This window comes from Aedes albopictus, chromosome 2, assembly GCF_035046485.1.
Source record: "Aedes albopictus strain Foshan chromosome 2, AalbF5, whole genome shotgun sequence".
NCBI classification, from domain to species: Eukaryota; Metazoa; Arthropoda; class Insecta; order Diptera; family Culicidae; genus Aedes; species Aedes albopictus.
Window position 1 is genome coordinate 272,269,656 of NC_085137.1, and position 15,722 is coordinate 272,285,377.

At 40.3% G+C, this 15,722-nt stretch overlaps 2 protein-coding genes across 9 annotated transcripts in view; one reads left to right on the top strand and one right to left on the bottom strand.

The window, feature by feature from the left end:
• Positions 1–12,710, top strand: part of LOC134288082 (scavenger receptor class B member 1) — a 682,758-nt gene extending 670,048 nt beyond the window's left edge. For 6 of the 8 annotated variants that reach the window (XM_062851795.1, XM_062851794.1, XM_062851796.1 and 3 more), the window contains one exon: positions 12,358–12,710. In XM_062851795.1, the coding sequence (XP_062707779.1) occupies positions 12,358–12,663 (306 nt within the window). In that variant the 3' untranslated portion in view covers positions 12,664–12,710. The remainder of the gene's footprint in view (positions 1–12,357) is intronic. The other 2 variants (XM_062851802.1, XM_062851800.1) reach the window with 2 other exon arrangements.
• LOC134288081 (uncharacterized) overlaps positions 1–15,722 on the bottom strand; it is a 401,563-nt gene that overhangs the window by 201,361 nt on the left and 184,480 nt on the right. The window lies entirely within an intron of this gene.

Here is a 15,722-nt window from a genome sequence, read left to right on the forward strand (position 1 = left end):
GACGGCTACGGAAAATGCTGGTTGTCAAGGAGGAAGCCAGTACGGTAGAGGTTATTGGTATCCAAGGGGTGGCATCCAAGGTCCAAGGAAGGGTTACAGTCCTGGTACAATCACGCGTCACAAACTACAACCAACCAATGGAAATCTACGTGCTTCCAAAAATTGCGGCACAGGTGTCTACCGCGGTGGTCAATATCAGCATGTGGGACATACCCAAGGGCATTCAACTGGCGGATCCGGATTTCCTCAAAAGGGAACGAATCGATCTTCTGCTAGGGGCGGAATCATTTTTCGAGTTCTTCGTTTCTGATCGCCGCATTCGGTTGGGTGACAATCTACCATCGTTGGTGGACTCCGTCTTTGGATGGGTGGTAACAGGCAGATATTCGTTCAGCGGTCCAATTAAATCTGTCCTGTGTGATGTTGCGGTCTCCAGTCGGCTCGACGAAATTCTCGAACGGTTTTGGAAATGCGAAGAAGTTGGGTCGGAGAATAACCATTCTCCAGAGGAAGCAAGGTGCGAAGCCCATTTTGCGGAGACGGTGCTGCGAAATGTGTCTGGTCGATATGTGGTGTCATTACCCAAGAATGAGGAGGTTTTAATCAAGCTGGGCAGTTCCAAAACGATCGCGGAAAGGAGGTTTTTCCAGTTGGAGCGGCGATTGACTAGAGATGAGAAGCTACGGGAAGAATACTGCGCCTTCATGACCGAATACGAGACTCTGGGACATATGCGATTGGTTGGAGACACCGAAACGGAAGAAGGTCGGTGCTACCTCCCACATCATCCAGTTGTGAAGGAGGATAGCACAACCACAAAGGTGAGGGTTGTATTTGACGCTTCGGCTCAAACTGCCTCAGGATTTTCTCTCAACGACGGGTTGCTCGCAGGTCCTGTGATTCAGGACGATTTGCGGTCGATAATACTGCGAAGCCGGACTCGTCAGATCATCCTAGTGGCCGACATAGAAAAAATGTTTCGGCAGATAGAGGTCTGCCCGAAGGATAGCCGTCTTCAATCGATTTTGTGGAGGTCGAGCCCAGACAAACCGCTAGCTACATATGAACTGTCCACCGTAACCTACGGCACCAAGCCTGCTCCTTTTCTCGCCACCAGAGCACTGGTGCAACTCGCCACGGATGAAGCGGAGGAACTCCCGCTGGCGGCCAAGGCCGTCAAGGAAGATTTTTATATGGACGATGCCATTACCGGCGCGGATGACCCGATTGTTGCCAAGGAGTTGAGGATCCAGCTGCAGGAACTACTACGAAGAGCAGGATTCGTCCTGCGGAAATTCGCTTCCAACTGCGAATCAGTCTTGGAAGACCTACCAGCTGAGAATCGGGCGATTCAGACGACGGACGGAATTCATTTGGATCCAGATTCGACGATCAAGACGTTGGGCTTGGTTTGGATGCCCAATACCGACACTTTCCGGTTCAAATTTCGAATCTCCCCGATAACAGAGGATGCCGTATTCACCAAGAGGAAGGTTTTGTCAGAAATTGCCACTCTTTTCGATCCCTTAGGACTCGCCGGCGCGGTTATCACAAAGGCAAAAATCGTCATGCAACTACTGTGGCGCCTGCAGGATGAAAACAAGCACCAGTTGGCATGGGATGCCAAGCTCCCCCCGAAGGTAGCAGAAGAATGGGTCCGGTTCTATCAACAACTTTCTGTATTGAACGAACTTCGCATTGAGAGACTGGTCACCATACCGAATCCAATCAACATCCAACTACATCTGTTCTCAGACGCATCCGAGAAGGCTTTCGGTGTCTGCGCCTACCTACGGAGCGAAGATGCAGAAGGAAGGATTAAGGTTGCCTTGCTATCGTCGAGATCGAGAGTTGCACCCTTGAAGGCTCAATCAATCCCTAGGCTTGAGCTCTGCGGTGCTCTACTCGCATCGGAATTATACATCAAAATCAAGGCTTCGATGCGCTTCACTGGAGAATGTTTCTTCTGGGTGGACTCTACAACCGTTTTGCGGTGGCTACACGCCCCACCCCTAACATGGACTACATTTGTGGCAAATCGTGTATCGAAGGTGCAAGCATCCACGGAAAATTGTCATTGGCGACACGTGCCCGGAGAACAGAATCCGGCAGACCAAATTTCACGGGGAATCTGGCCGGAGGAAATTATCGACAACCAACTTTGGTGGAAAGGACCCGCCTGGCTTCGCACTACATCAGAGAATTGGCCATCACTGCAAGCTTTCACTTCGGAAGGATACGAGGAAGAACGGAGGCGAGCAGCATGCGTGATTACTGCATCAGAGACTTCAGGTTTCTTCACGGATTATCTGGCACAGTTCTCCAGCTTTACCACCCTAATCAGGACAACGGCCTATCTGCTACGTTATCTGCATAATCTTCGATCGAATAGGGAACTTCGACGGTCGGTTGCTTTCCTAACTACGGAGGAATTGCAGCTGGCGGAAAATTTCATCATTCTTCGCGTCCAACGAGACTCCTTTCATCGCGAGGTCAGTGCACTCACTAAAGGGGAATTTGTTCCACGATCATCACCTCTACGTTGGTATCATCTATTCGTGGCAGATAATGGATTGTTACGAGTTGGGGGTCGAATAGGACAAGCGAAGGAGCCCGAATACAAAATCCATCCAATAGTACTACCTGCTCGTCATTTGTTCACCAAGCTGTTTATGCGCTATTACCACCATCGTTTATTGCACGCTGGACCACAGTTGATGCTGAGTACTGTTCGACTTCGGTATTGGTGCCTCGGTGGACGAAATTTGGGGAGGGAAGTCTACCATCAGTGTGTGCGATGTTACCGCACGAAACCAAAAGCGATTTGGCAGTTCATGGCGGAGCTGCCCACCCCCCGTGTTTCCCCAACGCGGCCGTTCGCAACAACAAGTGTGGACTACTTCGGCCCAGTGTACGTCCGGACGGGATATCGGCAGCGAGCGGTACAGGCATACGTGTCAGTCTTTGTGTGCTTTTCGACCAAAGCGGTTCATTTAGAACTGGTTCCCGATTTATCGACTACGCGATTTATCCAGGCACTACGGAGGTTTGTGTCACGCCGCGGGAGGTGTGCCAGCCTCTATTCGGATAACGGCACTAATTTTGTTGGCGCCAAAAACCAGATGATGGAGTTGATTAACCGGCTGAAGTCCAAGGATCATCACGACGCCATAGAGAAGGAATGTGCCGAAGACGGAATGGCATGGCACTTCATTCCCCCCGGCGGGCCCCACTTCGGTGGTCTGTGGGAAGCCGCGGTGCGATCGGCGAAGGTGCACCTGTTACGTGTGTTGGGAGATACGGTGGTGTCCTACGAAGACATGACAACGTTTCTCACCCAGGTGGAGTGCTGCCTGAACTCCAGGCCCTTAACCCAGCTGTCCGATGACCCCGAGGATCTGCAGCCATTGACCCCTGGCCATTTTCTGGTAGGTTCGGCCTTGCAAGCCCTACCAGACGAGGATTACTTGCAGACGTCGGTCGGCAAACTTCAGGATTTCGCAGCCATTCAACGAAGACTCCAGGATTTCTGGAAGAGGTGGAGAACTGAATACCTGGTACAACTTCAAGCTCGCACCAAGTGGTGGAAACCACCTGTCGACGTCGCTGTGGGCAGATTGGTCGTGATTCGGGAAGACAACGTTCCACCCACCCGGTGGAAAATGGGCCGCATCATCGACACTCATCTAGGTCCAGATGGTGTAGTCAGGGTCGTTTCATTACGGACCGCCAACAGAACCAGTACACGCCCAGTTTCCAGAATATGTGCTCTACTCGTACCGATCTCCACGGAGGCGGGTCCAGCTGAAGATAACTGAAACTCCAAGCGTTTCAGGGGGCGAGGATGTCGGAGTTCAAGGTAAGCTACATTGAGCATCCCCTCGGCTAGTGCACGGACAGAAAAGCGTTCACATTGAAACTAAAATGACGTTTGTTGAATATACACATTGAAATTCTTTTGAAAATATGTGAATTCTTATAGTTTCAAACAGATTTGCTAATTTAAAATCCATATGAAATTATGCTTGATTTAAAAATCCAGTGTTTTGTGGCGACTCTTGTGGAAACTAACATATTTCAACTTTGTTTCTAAGTCAATTCAACTGAGCAATCCCTCGGCATCGAATAGGAGTATTTTGATGCAAAAGTTTTTCTGATAAATCCCTTGGTCACTTCTGTCAAACCAAGCTGAATGTTTTGTTTTAAAAAGCATTTACAACTTTTCTAATGCTGGAAAATGGATAGCTTTCAAATTATGCAAAGCTGTTGTACATGAAAAGCATAATTGAAAATTAATTTGAATTAGTGCGGCATGCGTTAGACAAGGTAAGACCTTTGTGAAAAGTTGTAAATTTGATTAATCAGGAGATTTCCTGATTTTTCTGTGAGAACATTTTTTTTATCTTTTTTAATATAACTAATAACAACCCAGAGAAAAAAACAAGCATGTTGTTTTCTAATAAATGTATTACTGAAAGTAAAAGAAAACTGTTTTTGAAAGTACCATAATATCGTAGATGTCAAGCTTGACATCCTCGTCAAAAGCCTGAAACTATTGTTATTTCAGTCAGATTTCCGATTGAGGAACAATAATACAGGATTGTTAAAACAATCATACAGGATTGTAAAAACAATCATACATTATCATTGTGGCCAAAACAATGTCAAATTCCTTTTGAATTTACGTCGAATATGGTTATTTTTACCGTAGATTTTTCTGCGTGTGGCTACCAACCGACAGCTACCACCAACGGCGGTAACGATCTGCCGATTTGCGCGGAATTGTGCCCGCGATCTATAAATTTATAAAACAATAGGTTGGCCTTTTGCTGCACACTGCAGTGCCCATTAGATTTAGTTCTATAGAAAATTGCTATACGGGCAGTCGCGTCAAGTACGATTTTCTCTTTTTGCATTTTGTAATAGTTTAAGTTGTTAGATGATTAAAAGTTAAGTGTATGTAGTACAGTGTTTTCCTTAAACAACCCGTGTTTTTACTGTGCTGCACCGAAAAGACCGCGAGAAACGATGCAGATTTCACCAAGTTAGTTGGCATCGAATCCACCCCCGCAATTACCCCGGATAGCACTGCGTTTGGAACATTTCCGGGAGGCCAAAACCCAGGGAACCAGTCCAACTATCGAACAACTACTATATGAACCAACATATAAAGTCTTTAACACATCATTCATTACGTCTAAGTTTGCATTTTTGATAGATTTTACATGGAAAATCTGTCAAACTACTGCCACGCAAATGCATACGTACCATTATATGGAGCTTTTAAGCACCTTTTAAATTTTAGGCACCTGCTCGCGATTTCGAAGGCACAAATCTATTTGTAATCAAAACCAGCGCACCTCAGCTTCTTATTTTAAGCTTATTACAAGCAAGCAAGAACTGAATAATTAAATTCACTGTTATTAGAAGCTTGCTTCTTCAGATTTGTGCGTCTAAAGTCCTGATGAACCGTTGAAGCGGGATTTCAAGACGTTTGTCCTTAAGACATGCACCGCATTTAGATTGCCAAAACATGTTCAGCAACATTTTTTTCTAAAAAAGGCAATGTTGAAAACAACTTGTATAAATTCGCGCATTAGAATCGATCAATAATTATGTTTCAAACAAAACCATGCATAGAATAATGACATATTTAAGGATTATCAAACAAATGCTTTGATCGCATTAATAAATACTACTTTTCAATTTAAAACTGTAAATCCCAAGTAACATTTTAAGTTTTGTTCGGCTCTACAAGAGATCTTCATGACCAAATTTTTAAAACTTGCAATAAAACTGATTTATACATCAAAACCTCTTGATAACCTCTTTAAGAGAATCTTCCGGCTAAGTGGACCACTCTCGGAGAGGTTTTGCAAACCGCATTAGAAGTAGCAATAAACCCGTTTTAAAACCTAGTTGAGAAGTTTCCCATTCTCGATTGCTGTTGTTTTTTTATCAACAAAACTATGACAGCTCAAGATGCAGAAAAGTTTCTTCGATGGCACGTAAAGTTCAGGAGGATGCATCATCCGTAAGTAGAAAGCGATCATTTTAAAGCAATATTTTAGTAGTTATTGTGTTGGTAGGCTTATGCGCATTCAATTTTACCGTGAATATTGGGGTTGCAGAACCATAAAATTAATGCGCTTCGAAAATAGTAAAAATTATCATCTTGGAATGAAATAAATCAATTGGTTAATTTAGTAAAACTATCGCGAATCACAAGAAAACTCAGCAGAGATAGTTTATTTATGTGAGCACGTTATGGAAATTATGGCAAACTATCAATTCATTGCTAATTTGAGCAAAAATAACTATTTTTCATTCACGTTAGCTTATTCTTCAATATGGCGACGACCATAATCAGTGAAAATATGACCGCAATAAACCTATGATGACCGCAATAAACCTAGCAGTGTCGTTGTTTCGGCTTTTCCACCAACAGATGTCGTTCTTAATCGAACGGATCGCCATCTGTTGAGAGTTTTAACAGTTTTATTGTGGTAATAATGATTGCCAGAAGGTTTACATATCGGAGGGTTTTGTTTACTCTTAAAATCTGTCTTTATGCATATCTTCAAGTATACTATAAAACATTTCATCAATGGTTTTCACAAAAACAGTCATAAAACTGTGAGTTTTAATTATTGCTGTGATAAAACCCTAATAAAAATCAAACAAAACCAACCAGCAATGTAATTGTTACTTGGGGAGTAACGTTATGATTGAATGTCACTATAGAGTGAAGGAAGAGTCGATATTCAACCTACATAGTAATGCAGTAATGGAGGAGTATAATGAAAACATGGTGGTCATTTATGCATTTGGTCAAACATTTTTTTTTCTCCTGTTGGGGACATAGTACCACTGCGACCATTAATTTGATCTATTGTGATGTACTCGTCTCTAAATGACGAGATGTGGTTCCAACCATGCGAACGGGCCCTTCCGGTGTTCTGCAAGTGAGAAACAACCCAAGTAACAATTTCATTGCTGATAGGTTTTCTTTGATTTTATTAGGGTTTTATTACAGCAATAATTAAAACTCACAGTTTTATGACTGTTTTTATGGAAACCATTGATAAAATGTTTTATAGTATACTTGAAGATATCCATAAAGACAGATTTTAAGAGTAAACAAAACCCTCCGATATGTAAACCTTCTGGCAATCATTATTACCACAATAAAACTGTTAAAACCCTCAACAGATGGCGATCCGTTCGATTAGTAACGACATCTGTTGGTGGAAAAGCAGAACCACGACACTGCTAGGTTTTATTGCGGTCATTATAAAAGTAAACTTGCTTTCGTTTTATTTTCGCTGATTATGGTTGTCGCCATATTGAAGAATTAGCTAACATGAATGGTAAATAGTTAATTTTGCTCAAATTAGCAATGAATTGATAGTTTGCCAACATTTCCATAACATGCTCACATAAATAAACTCTCTGCTGATTTTTCTTGTAATTCGAGATAGTTTTACTAAATAAGTAAATTGATTTATTTCATTCCAAGATGATAATATTCACTATTTTTGAAGCGCATTAATTTTATGATTCTGCAACCCCAATATTCACGGTAAAATTGAATGCGCATTAGCCTACCAACACAATAACTACTCAAATATTACTTTGAAATAATTATGACTTCTACTTACGAATGTTGTATCGTCCTGAACTTTACGTGCCATCGAAGAAGCTTCTCTGCATCTGAGCTGTCAAAGTTTTTGTTGAAAAAAAAACAACAACAATCGAGAATGGGCAATTTTTCAACTAGGTTTTAAAACGGTTTAATTGCTACTCTTAATGCGGGTTGCAAAAGCTCTCCGAGAGTGGTCCACTTAGCCGGAAAATGCTCTTAAAGAGGTTATCAAGAGGTTTTGATGTATAAATCAGTTTTATGGCAAGTTTTATAAAATTAGTCATGAAGATCTCTTGTAGAGCCGAACAAAACTTAAAATGTTACTTGGGAAGTGCAGGTTTATTCAAAAAAAAAGGTACAGGAACTCGAAGAAGCAAATTTTAACAGCTAAGAAGTAAAATTTTTGAATATAACTGGCACACGACTCTTACGATCATGAGATCGTCTGAGATTCTGGCAACGAAATGTTTCTGCAATTGGCTTAGTGAGTTTGCCTAGAATCAATTAAATTTCCCTGTATATCAGTAAATGAATAGGTTGACGAAATAATATTCCAAACGCATATGAAGGCCGTATACGATATGTTGCTGGGAGATGGTAACCTTTATTTGTGTGTGTGTGTGTGTGTGTGTGTGTGTGTGTGTGTGTGTGTTTTTTTTTTTTTTTTTGTCGATACGAGAAGGAAGATGTGACATACCAGTTTAGCACCCAGAGATGCGAATCGTCAGCATGCGCGCATCAACGAACACCGCGACCCAACCGCGACAACAATATCCGCGCTCCATCAGACATCGCGACGGCCGAAAGTGTAGTGCGGAAATTTACAGTGGCCAAACTACAGAAAATTCAGTGTTGGTCCCAAAGAGAGTTTGGTAGCAAATAAAATATGCAATATTTTGTAGAATATTCCTTTTCAACTTTACTACGTGTTTTTATCAAATAACAACAAAGATACCTGAAAAAGATCATTTTTCGGCTTTTGCCGCAAATTTTCCAAAATTTAGGCATGTGATTGAAGTGATAATTTCATTGAAGAAGTATGATGTTTGTGAAATGCTAATAATATTTCCTTAATGTTTAAGTCAGTGCAATCGAGTCATGTTGTTATGTTTGTGTAACTGAATTGAAGGTTGTGATGATGTTAATGTTTTACACGTATTATGTAACTGTGAATAGTTTATGTTAAATAGCATTAAGTTTAAGTTATTCAGTCTGTACAACATTATATGTTGAAGACGTAGAAATAAATAATAATAAGAACGTCTCAATGCACTTACTCATGATTCCCGTTAGAAATAAGTTAGATATTCTTCGCAGGATTCCCTAAACAAATGCATTAGAAAATTCTGCGATTATTTTTAACCGTAGTGTGGCCAGCAAAAAAAACACCCGTAGAAGGCCGGCAGGGTACCCGGGTACCCACGAAATGGAAATGATCATATCTCAGCGATTTTTCCACCGGTTTTAAAAGTTTTTGCCTCATTCAACTCAGAAACTCATTATCTATCGAGATCGTATTTGGTTAGACCGGTCCGATCACCATAGGTACCGGAAAATCCAGATTTCCGGATCCGTGTTTTTATACAATATACGGGATTTTCGGTAGGTTAGTAGAAATTTCGGTACCAAGCATCGTAAAATTGCTTATTGGCATATTGTATCTGACTGGCCTGGAATCATAAAACGTGTTGACTTTGAAACTGTGATTTCGGAACACGCTTCCCGTGCGGCCATGGTTGACCATAAACACTTTAAGGTATCCTAGCCTTAACAATGTGGGTTTCAATATGGTATAAGGACATGCTCCCAAAAATATGGATTTTCCGAAAACCACGGTGATTAGATCGGTCTAACCAAATATTTTCCCGATAGATGATGAGTTTCTGAATTGAATGAGCTAAAAATTTTCAAAATCGATGAAAAATTGACGGAGATATCCCAAGTAACAATTTCATTGCTGATAGGTTTTCTTTGATTTTATTAGGGTTTTATTACAGCAATAATTAAAACTCACAGTTTTATGACTGTTTTTATGGAAACCATTGATAAAATGTTTTATAGTATACTTGAAGATATCCATAAAGACAGATTTTAAGAGTAAACAAAACTTTCCGATATGTAAACCTTCTGGCAATCATTATTACCACAATAAAACTGTTAAAACTCTCAACAGATGGCGATCCGTTCGATTAGTAACGACATCTGTTGGTGGAAAAGCAGAACCACGACACTGCTAGGTTTTATTGCGGTCATTATAAAAGTAAACTTGCTTTCGTTTTATTTTCGCTGATTACACAGCATAACAAAAATTAACTTTTTGTCTGTCTCAAGAGCAAACTTATGTGTCTCCGAAGGATTTTGGGCCGCTGAATCCGAATCCGGGCTCAGATTTGCTCTAACACGTCACAATTTTGAGCTATAGCTCAATTTATAGGGCAAAATATGCGATTTTGGGCTTTTTTGACTGCAAGCCATCAAGCAAGGAAATATTTTTTTAAGCAATCAAAAGGTTAATTGATCAATTAACATCTAAATTAACGACTCATGCAAAATATTTGGTTTTACTAAATCGAATTTGATAGTTTTAAGCGATTTATGTTAGGTACGATATTTCCCATACAAGTCACCCTCCAAAAGTTGCATGCAAGTTTTCATACTAACATAAAATGCTTATATCTATCGAATTTGATTAGGTAAAACGAAATATTTTGCATGAGTCGTTAATTCAGATGTTAATTGACCAATTAACCTTTTGATTGCTTAAAAAAAATATTTCCTTGCTTAATGGCTTGCTGTCAAAAAAGCCCAAAATCGCATATTTTGCCATATAAATTGAGGTATAGCTCAAAATTGTGACGTGTTAGAGCAAATCTGAGCCCGGATTCGGATTCAGCGGCCCAAAATCCTTCGGAGACACATAAGTTTGCTCTTGAGACAAAAAAATGTTGCGCTGTGTTATGGTTGTCGCCATATTGAAGAATTAGCTAACATGAATGGAAAATAGTTAATTTTGCTCAAATTAGCAATGAATTGATAGTTTGCCAACATTTCCATAACATGCTCACATAAATAAACTCTCTGCTGATTTTTCTTGTAATTCGAGATAGTTTTACTAAATAAGTAAATTGATTTATTTCATTCCAAGATGATAATATTCACTATTTTTGAAGCGCATTAATTTTATGATTCTGCAACCCCAATATTCACGGTAAAATTGAATGCGCATTAGCCTACCAACACAATAACTACTCAAATATTACTTTGAAATAATTATGACTTCTACTTACGAATGTTGTATCGTCCTGAACTTTACGTGCCATCGAAGAAGCTTCTCTGCATCTGAGCTGTCAAAGTTTTTGTTGAAAAAAAAAAACAACAACAATCGAGAATGGGCAATTTTTCAACTAGGTTTTAAAACGGTTTAATTGCTACTCTTAATGCGGTTTGCAAAAGCTCTCCGAGAGTGGTCCACTTAGCCGGAAAATGCTCTTAAAGAGGTTATCAAGAGGTTTTGATGTATAAATCAGTTTTATGGCAAGTTTTATAAAATTAGTCATGAAGATCTCTTGTAGAGCCAAACAAAACAAAAATGTTACTTGGGATGATCATTTCAATTTCGTGGGTACCCGGGTACCCTGCCGGCCTTCCACGTAATAAAAAAATGCAGGAGCCCCTCCCCCTGCCCCTCCTCACTTTAAAATTTGGTCAACCCCAGTAATAGATGTAAATTCACGAGTTCTAAGATCTAACAGAGTTCCAACATCCTAGTCTCAATAACCATTAAAATATCGAGATTTGAAATTGAAAAAGGTACCCGGATACCCTGCCGGCCACATAAGTGTTAAGAATCTGGAAAGTGCTCTTCTTCATCTTCTTCAGTATGACTATACGTTCCCACTGGAACTTGGCCTGCCTCTATTCAGCACTTTCACAGTTATTGATTGAAAGGCTTTCTTTGCCTGCCATTGCATTGATTTGTATATTGTGAAGCAAGCACAATGATACACTATGCCCAGGGAGTCAAGAAATGTTTCTCGACTGAAACGGGAATCGAACCCGCCGTCTCCTGATTGGCGATCCTGATCCATAGCATAACCATTAGGCTAAGGAGACCCAGCCTGGAAATTCCTTCTAGAAATGTTCCAAGATCCACCAGTAACCAAAGTAATCTCGAAGCGTTTTTAGCTTGATTTCAAAATAAAGCCATTAAGGAACTATTAGAAATTTCTCCCCAGCTTCGGTCGCAAACTTCCCTCGAGGATCTATTAGAACAAACTCCATGAGTACTGAAGAAACTTTTTCCAGAAATGCAAGCAATGGTTATATTTAACCAGAATTTGTTAAAGAACTTTATAACGATCAAACTCAAACTGGTTTCAATAAAAATCCCTACTATAAAATAATCTCTGATTGACTCCAGCATTCTCTGATAATTATAGGTTATTTCCAGGGTAAATGAAATTCACTGATAATTCCAGGTTTTCCAAGAAACAAAACTAGCTGATTAACGGTTCCTTAAGCTTAAGTTTTCTTAAGAGTGTTTTTTTTTTTCACTCTTGTACAGCATTGCTGGGTAGACACCCTGTCGTTAGAGTCTGGATGGACAGATAAATAAAAAATATATAAAAACAACCATACTAGTGTTTATGTTAAAAAAACCCAACTCTAACAATAAAACATTTTTAATTTATTTTTTTTTTCTTTTTTTTCAGACTATGCTTCAACTTCCCAAAAGTTTGCAGAACAGGTTTCTTTTCTATTTAAAATATTTAAGAATATTTGAGCGGATAGTGTATGTAATGCTACTTTTTGGAGGGACATTACTGTTATTAATAGCCGTAATACGTGTATCCTTGTCCATGTCACTAAATCTTTCTTTAAATGGTGTATCAAAAAGTAATAAAGAATCCGCAAACTCTGACAAATGTACCGATAGCCGTAGACATTCGATTTTGAAAAACAACACCTCAAAACAAGAGAAAGGATCTAAGCAAGAAAAGGAACACTTCCTCATTTAAGTACAGAGGAAACTCAATCAAAGAATTAAAAATATTTTACAATATAAGCTTCATGTTCGAAATTATCACTGATCCGAAAACCATTAAGCCAAAAAAAAAACATAAAGTGATATTTCATGTATTTTACTTATTTTTCTCATATACAAGACATAGACATAAAATATATACAGGGTTTTTAGTCCCGGATTTTGAATATTTTCAGATAGGTCTTGATGAGAGATAAAAAAGTTCCCATGGAATATAGGATTTTCTTTCACGTCACTTAGTTCGTACACAACACTGATTTTAGACATTTATTTATTCCATGTATCCACAATGTATCGACAACAACCGCAACTTATCTACTCGACCAGATGAAGCTCCGCGAAAAAACACCCCGGCTTCCAGCCGAGAACAATTCTTCGCGCCCGAGCTCGCGTCTACGACGAGACAACGGCAAGACACAGCCAAGAAGCAGGCCACGCAAGACCCCTTTACGCTCTCTATGTTCTGGTTTTTGCCACACTTTGCAAAATGGAAATGCAAGTGGGCATAAGTTAAGCAAGGTTCACATCGGTTGTTGAGAAACATCGAGCGACCCTGCTGAGTGTTCCGTTGGAGGAACAGCACAGGACCGGTAGCTCGATGGGAAGGAGGGGAACACTAGCCTACGAAAAGGCTATGGCTTCCCCTGGGGAGGAAAAGGCGGTTGTACACTAAACTACTTAACTACTGTATATTTCTGATACGTGTTTACAAGTCGGTGTTTGAATGAAGACTCTTTTCTTGTTGCGCACGCACTTCAAAGGATGGGTAGATACTGAATGGGGGGGAGGAAATTTCCTTGCATGCGCTACGCTGTGGTGATGGTGGAATATTCCAGGCTATGATACGATGGTTCGGACGTCGTCGGCTACTGACACATAAGGACACGCAACACATGCATGGTCGGTCAGTCGATCCTTGCTCGTTCACGTCGTCGCACGGTTGGTGGGATGGACAAACAAACGACGTGGTGTGTGTGAGGGCAATAGTGTGATTGTTAGTAGGGTTGGAGCCGCAAAATACTCGCGGCGATTCGAGGTTAGTTTGGAGGTCAAAATCACTTCGCGATGGGAGTGAACATACTCCCCAGCTATAAAAGGTGGAAAAATGTACAACTGCGGACTTGGACAGGAAGGCAACTATCATGGCAACTCAGGAAGACTAACAATCATGAAACCTTCATTGATCTTTTAGGAGGATTTATCATTCACGAGGGTTCTTAGGACATATTTTAGGCGGATACACTTCATTATTCCACTTTAGGAAATTTCTTAGGTGGACTTGCAGATTTCAACACTGGACTTAATTCTTATGGACGACTATGAGCTTGGGCGAACAAACTTCTTTGGAGATTTAGGATCATCACTTCGTGTCTTTTGGAAAGCAGGAAACATCAAGGAGTGGGAAATTTATTATGTGGACTTGTTGGAAAGCAACTAGGAGGACAATCTATGACAAATTCGTGCTTCATGTTAGGAACTCAAATTCTACCGGAGGTGGATCGTTTCTATTGTGGACTATATTTCTGACTGTATTCGTGGTAGAACTTGGAAGTAGGGGTTCATGGGCTTCATTCAACGTTAGGCTTTAGGCACTTTGGAGATTTAACTTGGCTGGAATCTTGGACTTGAATATTGACTTAGATTGGGGAAGATAATTCACTTTCAACACAGGGGAACACATCATAGAACGTTTGATGAGCAAGCGGGGCAGGGCCACATCGATATGCAACGGCAGCTTAGGAAAATTGTCTTGTATTTTTCTGTAGGGTCTTCATCTTCGATGGAACAGAAAATCACCAGGCAATCAGATTCGGATTATAGTGTGGGCTCTAGGTGTTATAAGGAGGTTCAAGGGACACAAACTTCAAAGGGATCTTTCTGCTCACAGGAACTTCATTCTGGGCTAGGCAAGGTTAATCAACAACAATAAGGGCAGGAACTCAGCATAGGAACGGAATGGCAACTCAATTGCAGTAGGGGAAGGAAGCTTTGTTGTTTAGTAAGGGCGTTCAACGGATGACTGGGGGAACCACATCCCAAGTAACAATTCCATTGCTGGTTGGTTTTGTTTGATTTTTATTAGGGTTTTATCACAGCAATAATTAAAACTCACCGTTTTATGACTGCTTGTATGAAAACCATTGATGAAATGTTTTATAGTATACTTGAAGATATGCATAAAACAGATTTTAAGAGTAAACAAAACACTCCGATATGTAAACCTTCTGGCAATCATTATTACCACAATAAAACTGTTAAAACTCTCAACAGATGGCGATCCGTTCGATTAAGAACGACATCTGTTGGTGGAAAAGCTGAATGGAAAATAGTTATTTTTGCTCAAATTAGCAATGAATTGATAGTTTGCCATAATTTCCATAACGTGCTCACATGAATAAACTATCTCTGCTGAGTTTTCTTGTGATTCGCGATAGTTTTACTAAATTAACCAATTGATTTATTTCATTCCAAGATGATAATTTTTACTATTTTCGAAGCGCATTAATTTTATGGTTCTGCAATCCCAATATTCACGGTAAAATTGAATGCGCATAAGCCTACCAACACAATAACTACTAAAATATTGCTTTAAAATGATCGCTTTCTACTTACGAATGATGCATCCTCCTGAACTTTACGTGCCATCGAAGAAGCTTTTCTGCATCTTGAGCTGTCATAGTTTTGTTGATAAAAAAACAACAACAATCGAGAATGGGAAACTTCTCAACTAGGTTTTAAAACGGGTTTATTGCTACTTCTAATGCGGTTTGCAAAACCTCTCCGAGAGTGGTCCACTTAGCCGGAAGATTCTCTTAAAGAGGTTATCAAGAGGTTTTGATGTATAAATCAGTTTTATTGCAAGTTTTAAAAATTTGGTCATGAAGATCTCTTGTAGAGCTGAACAAAACTTAAAATGTTACTTGTGATGAAGCCAGGATAGGGAATTCACACACCACAGATTCGAATGTTTGCTCACCTGTGGCATCTGGCTCGTCTTTCTTCTGGTCATTCGGTGGACGCGTTCGGGACACG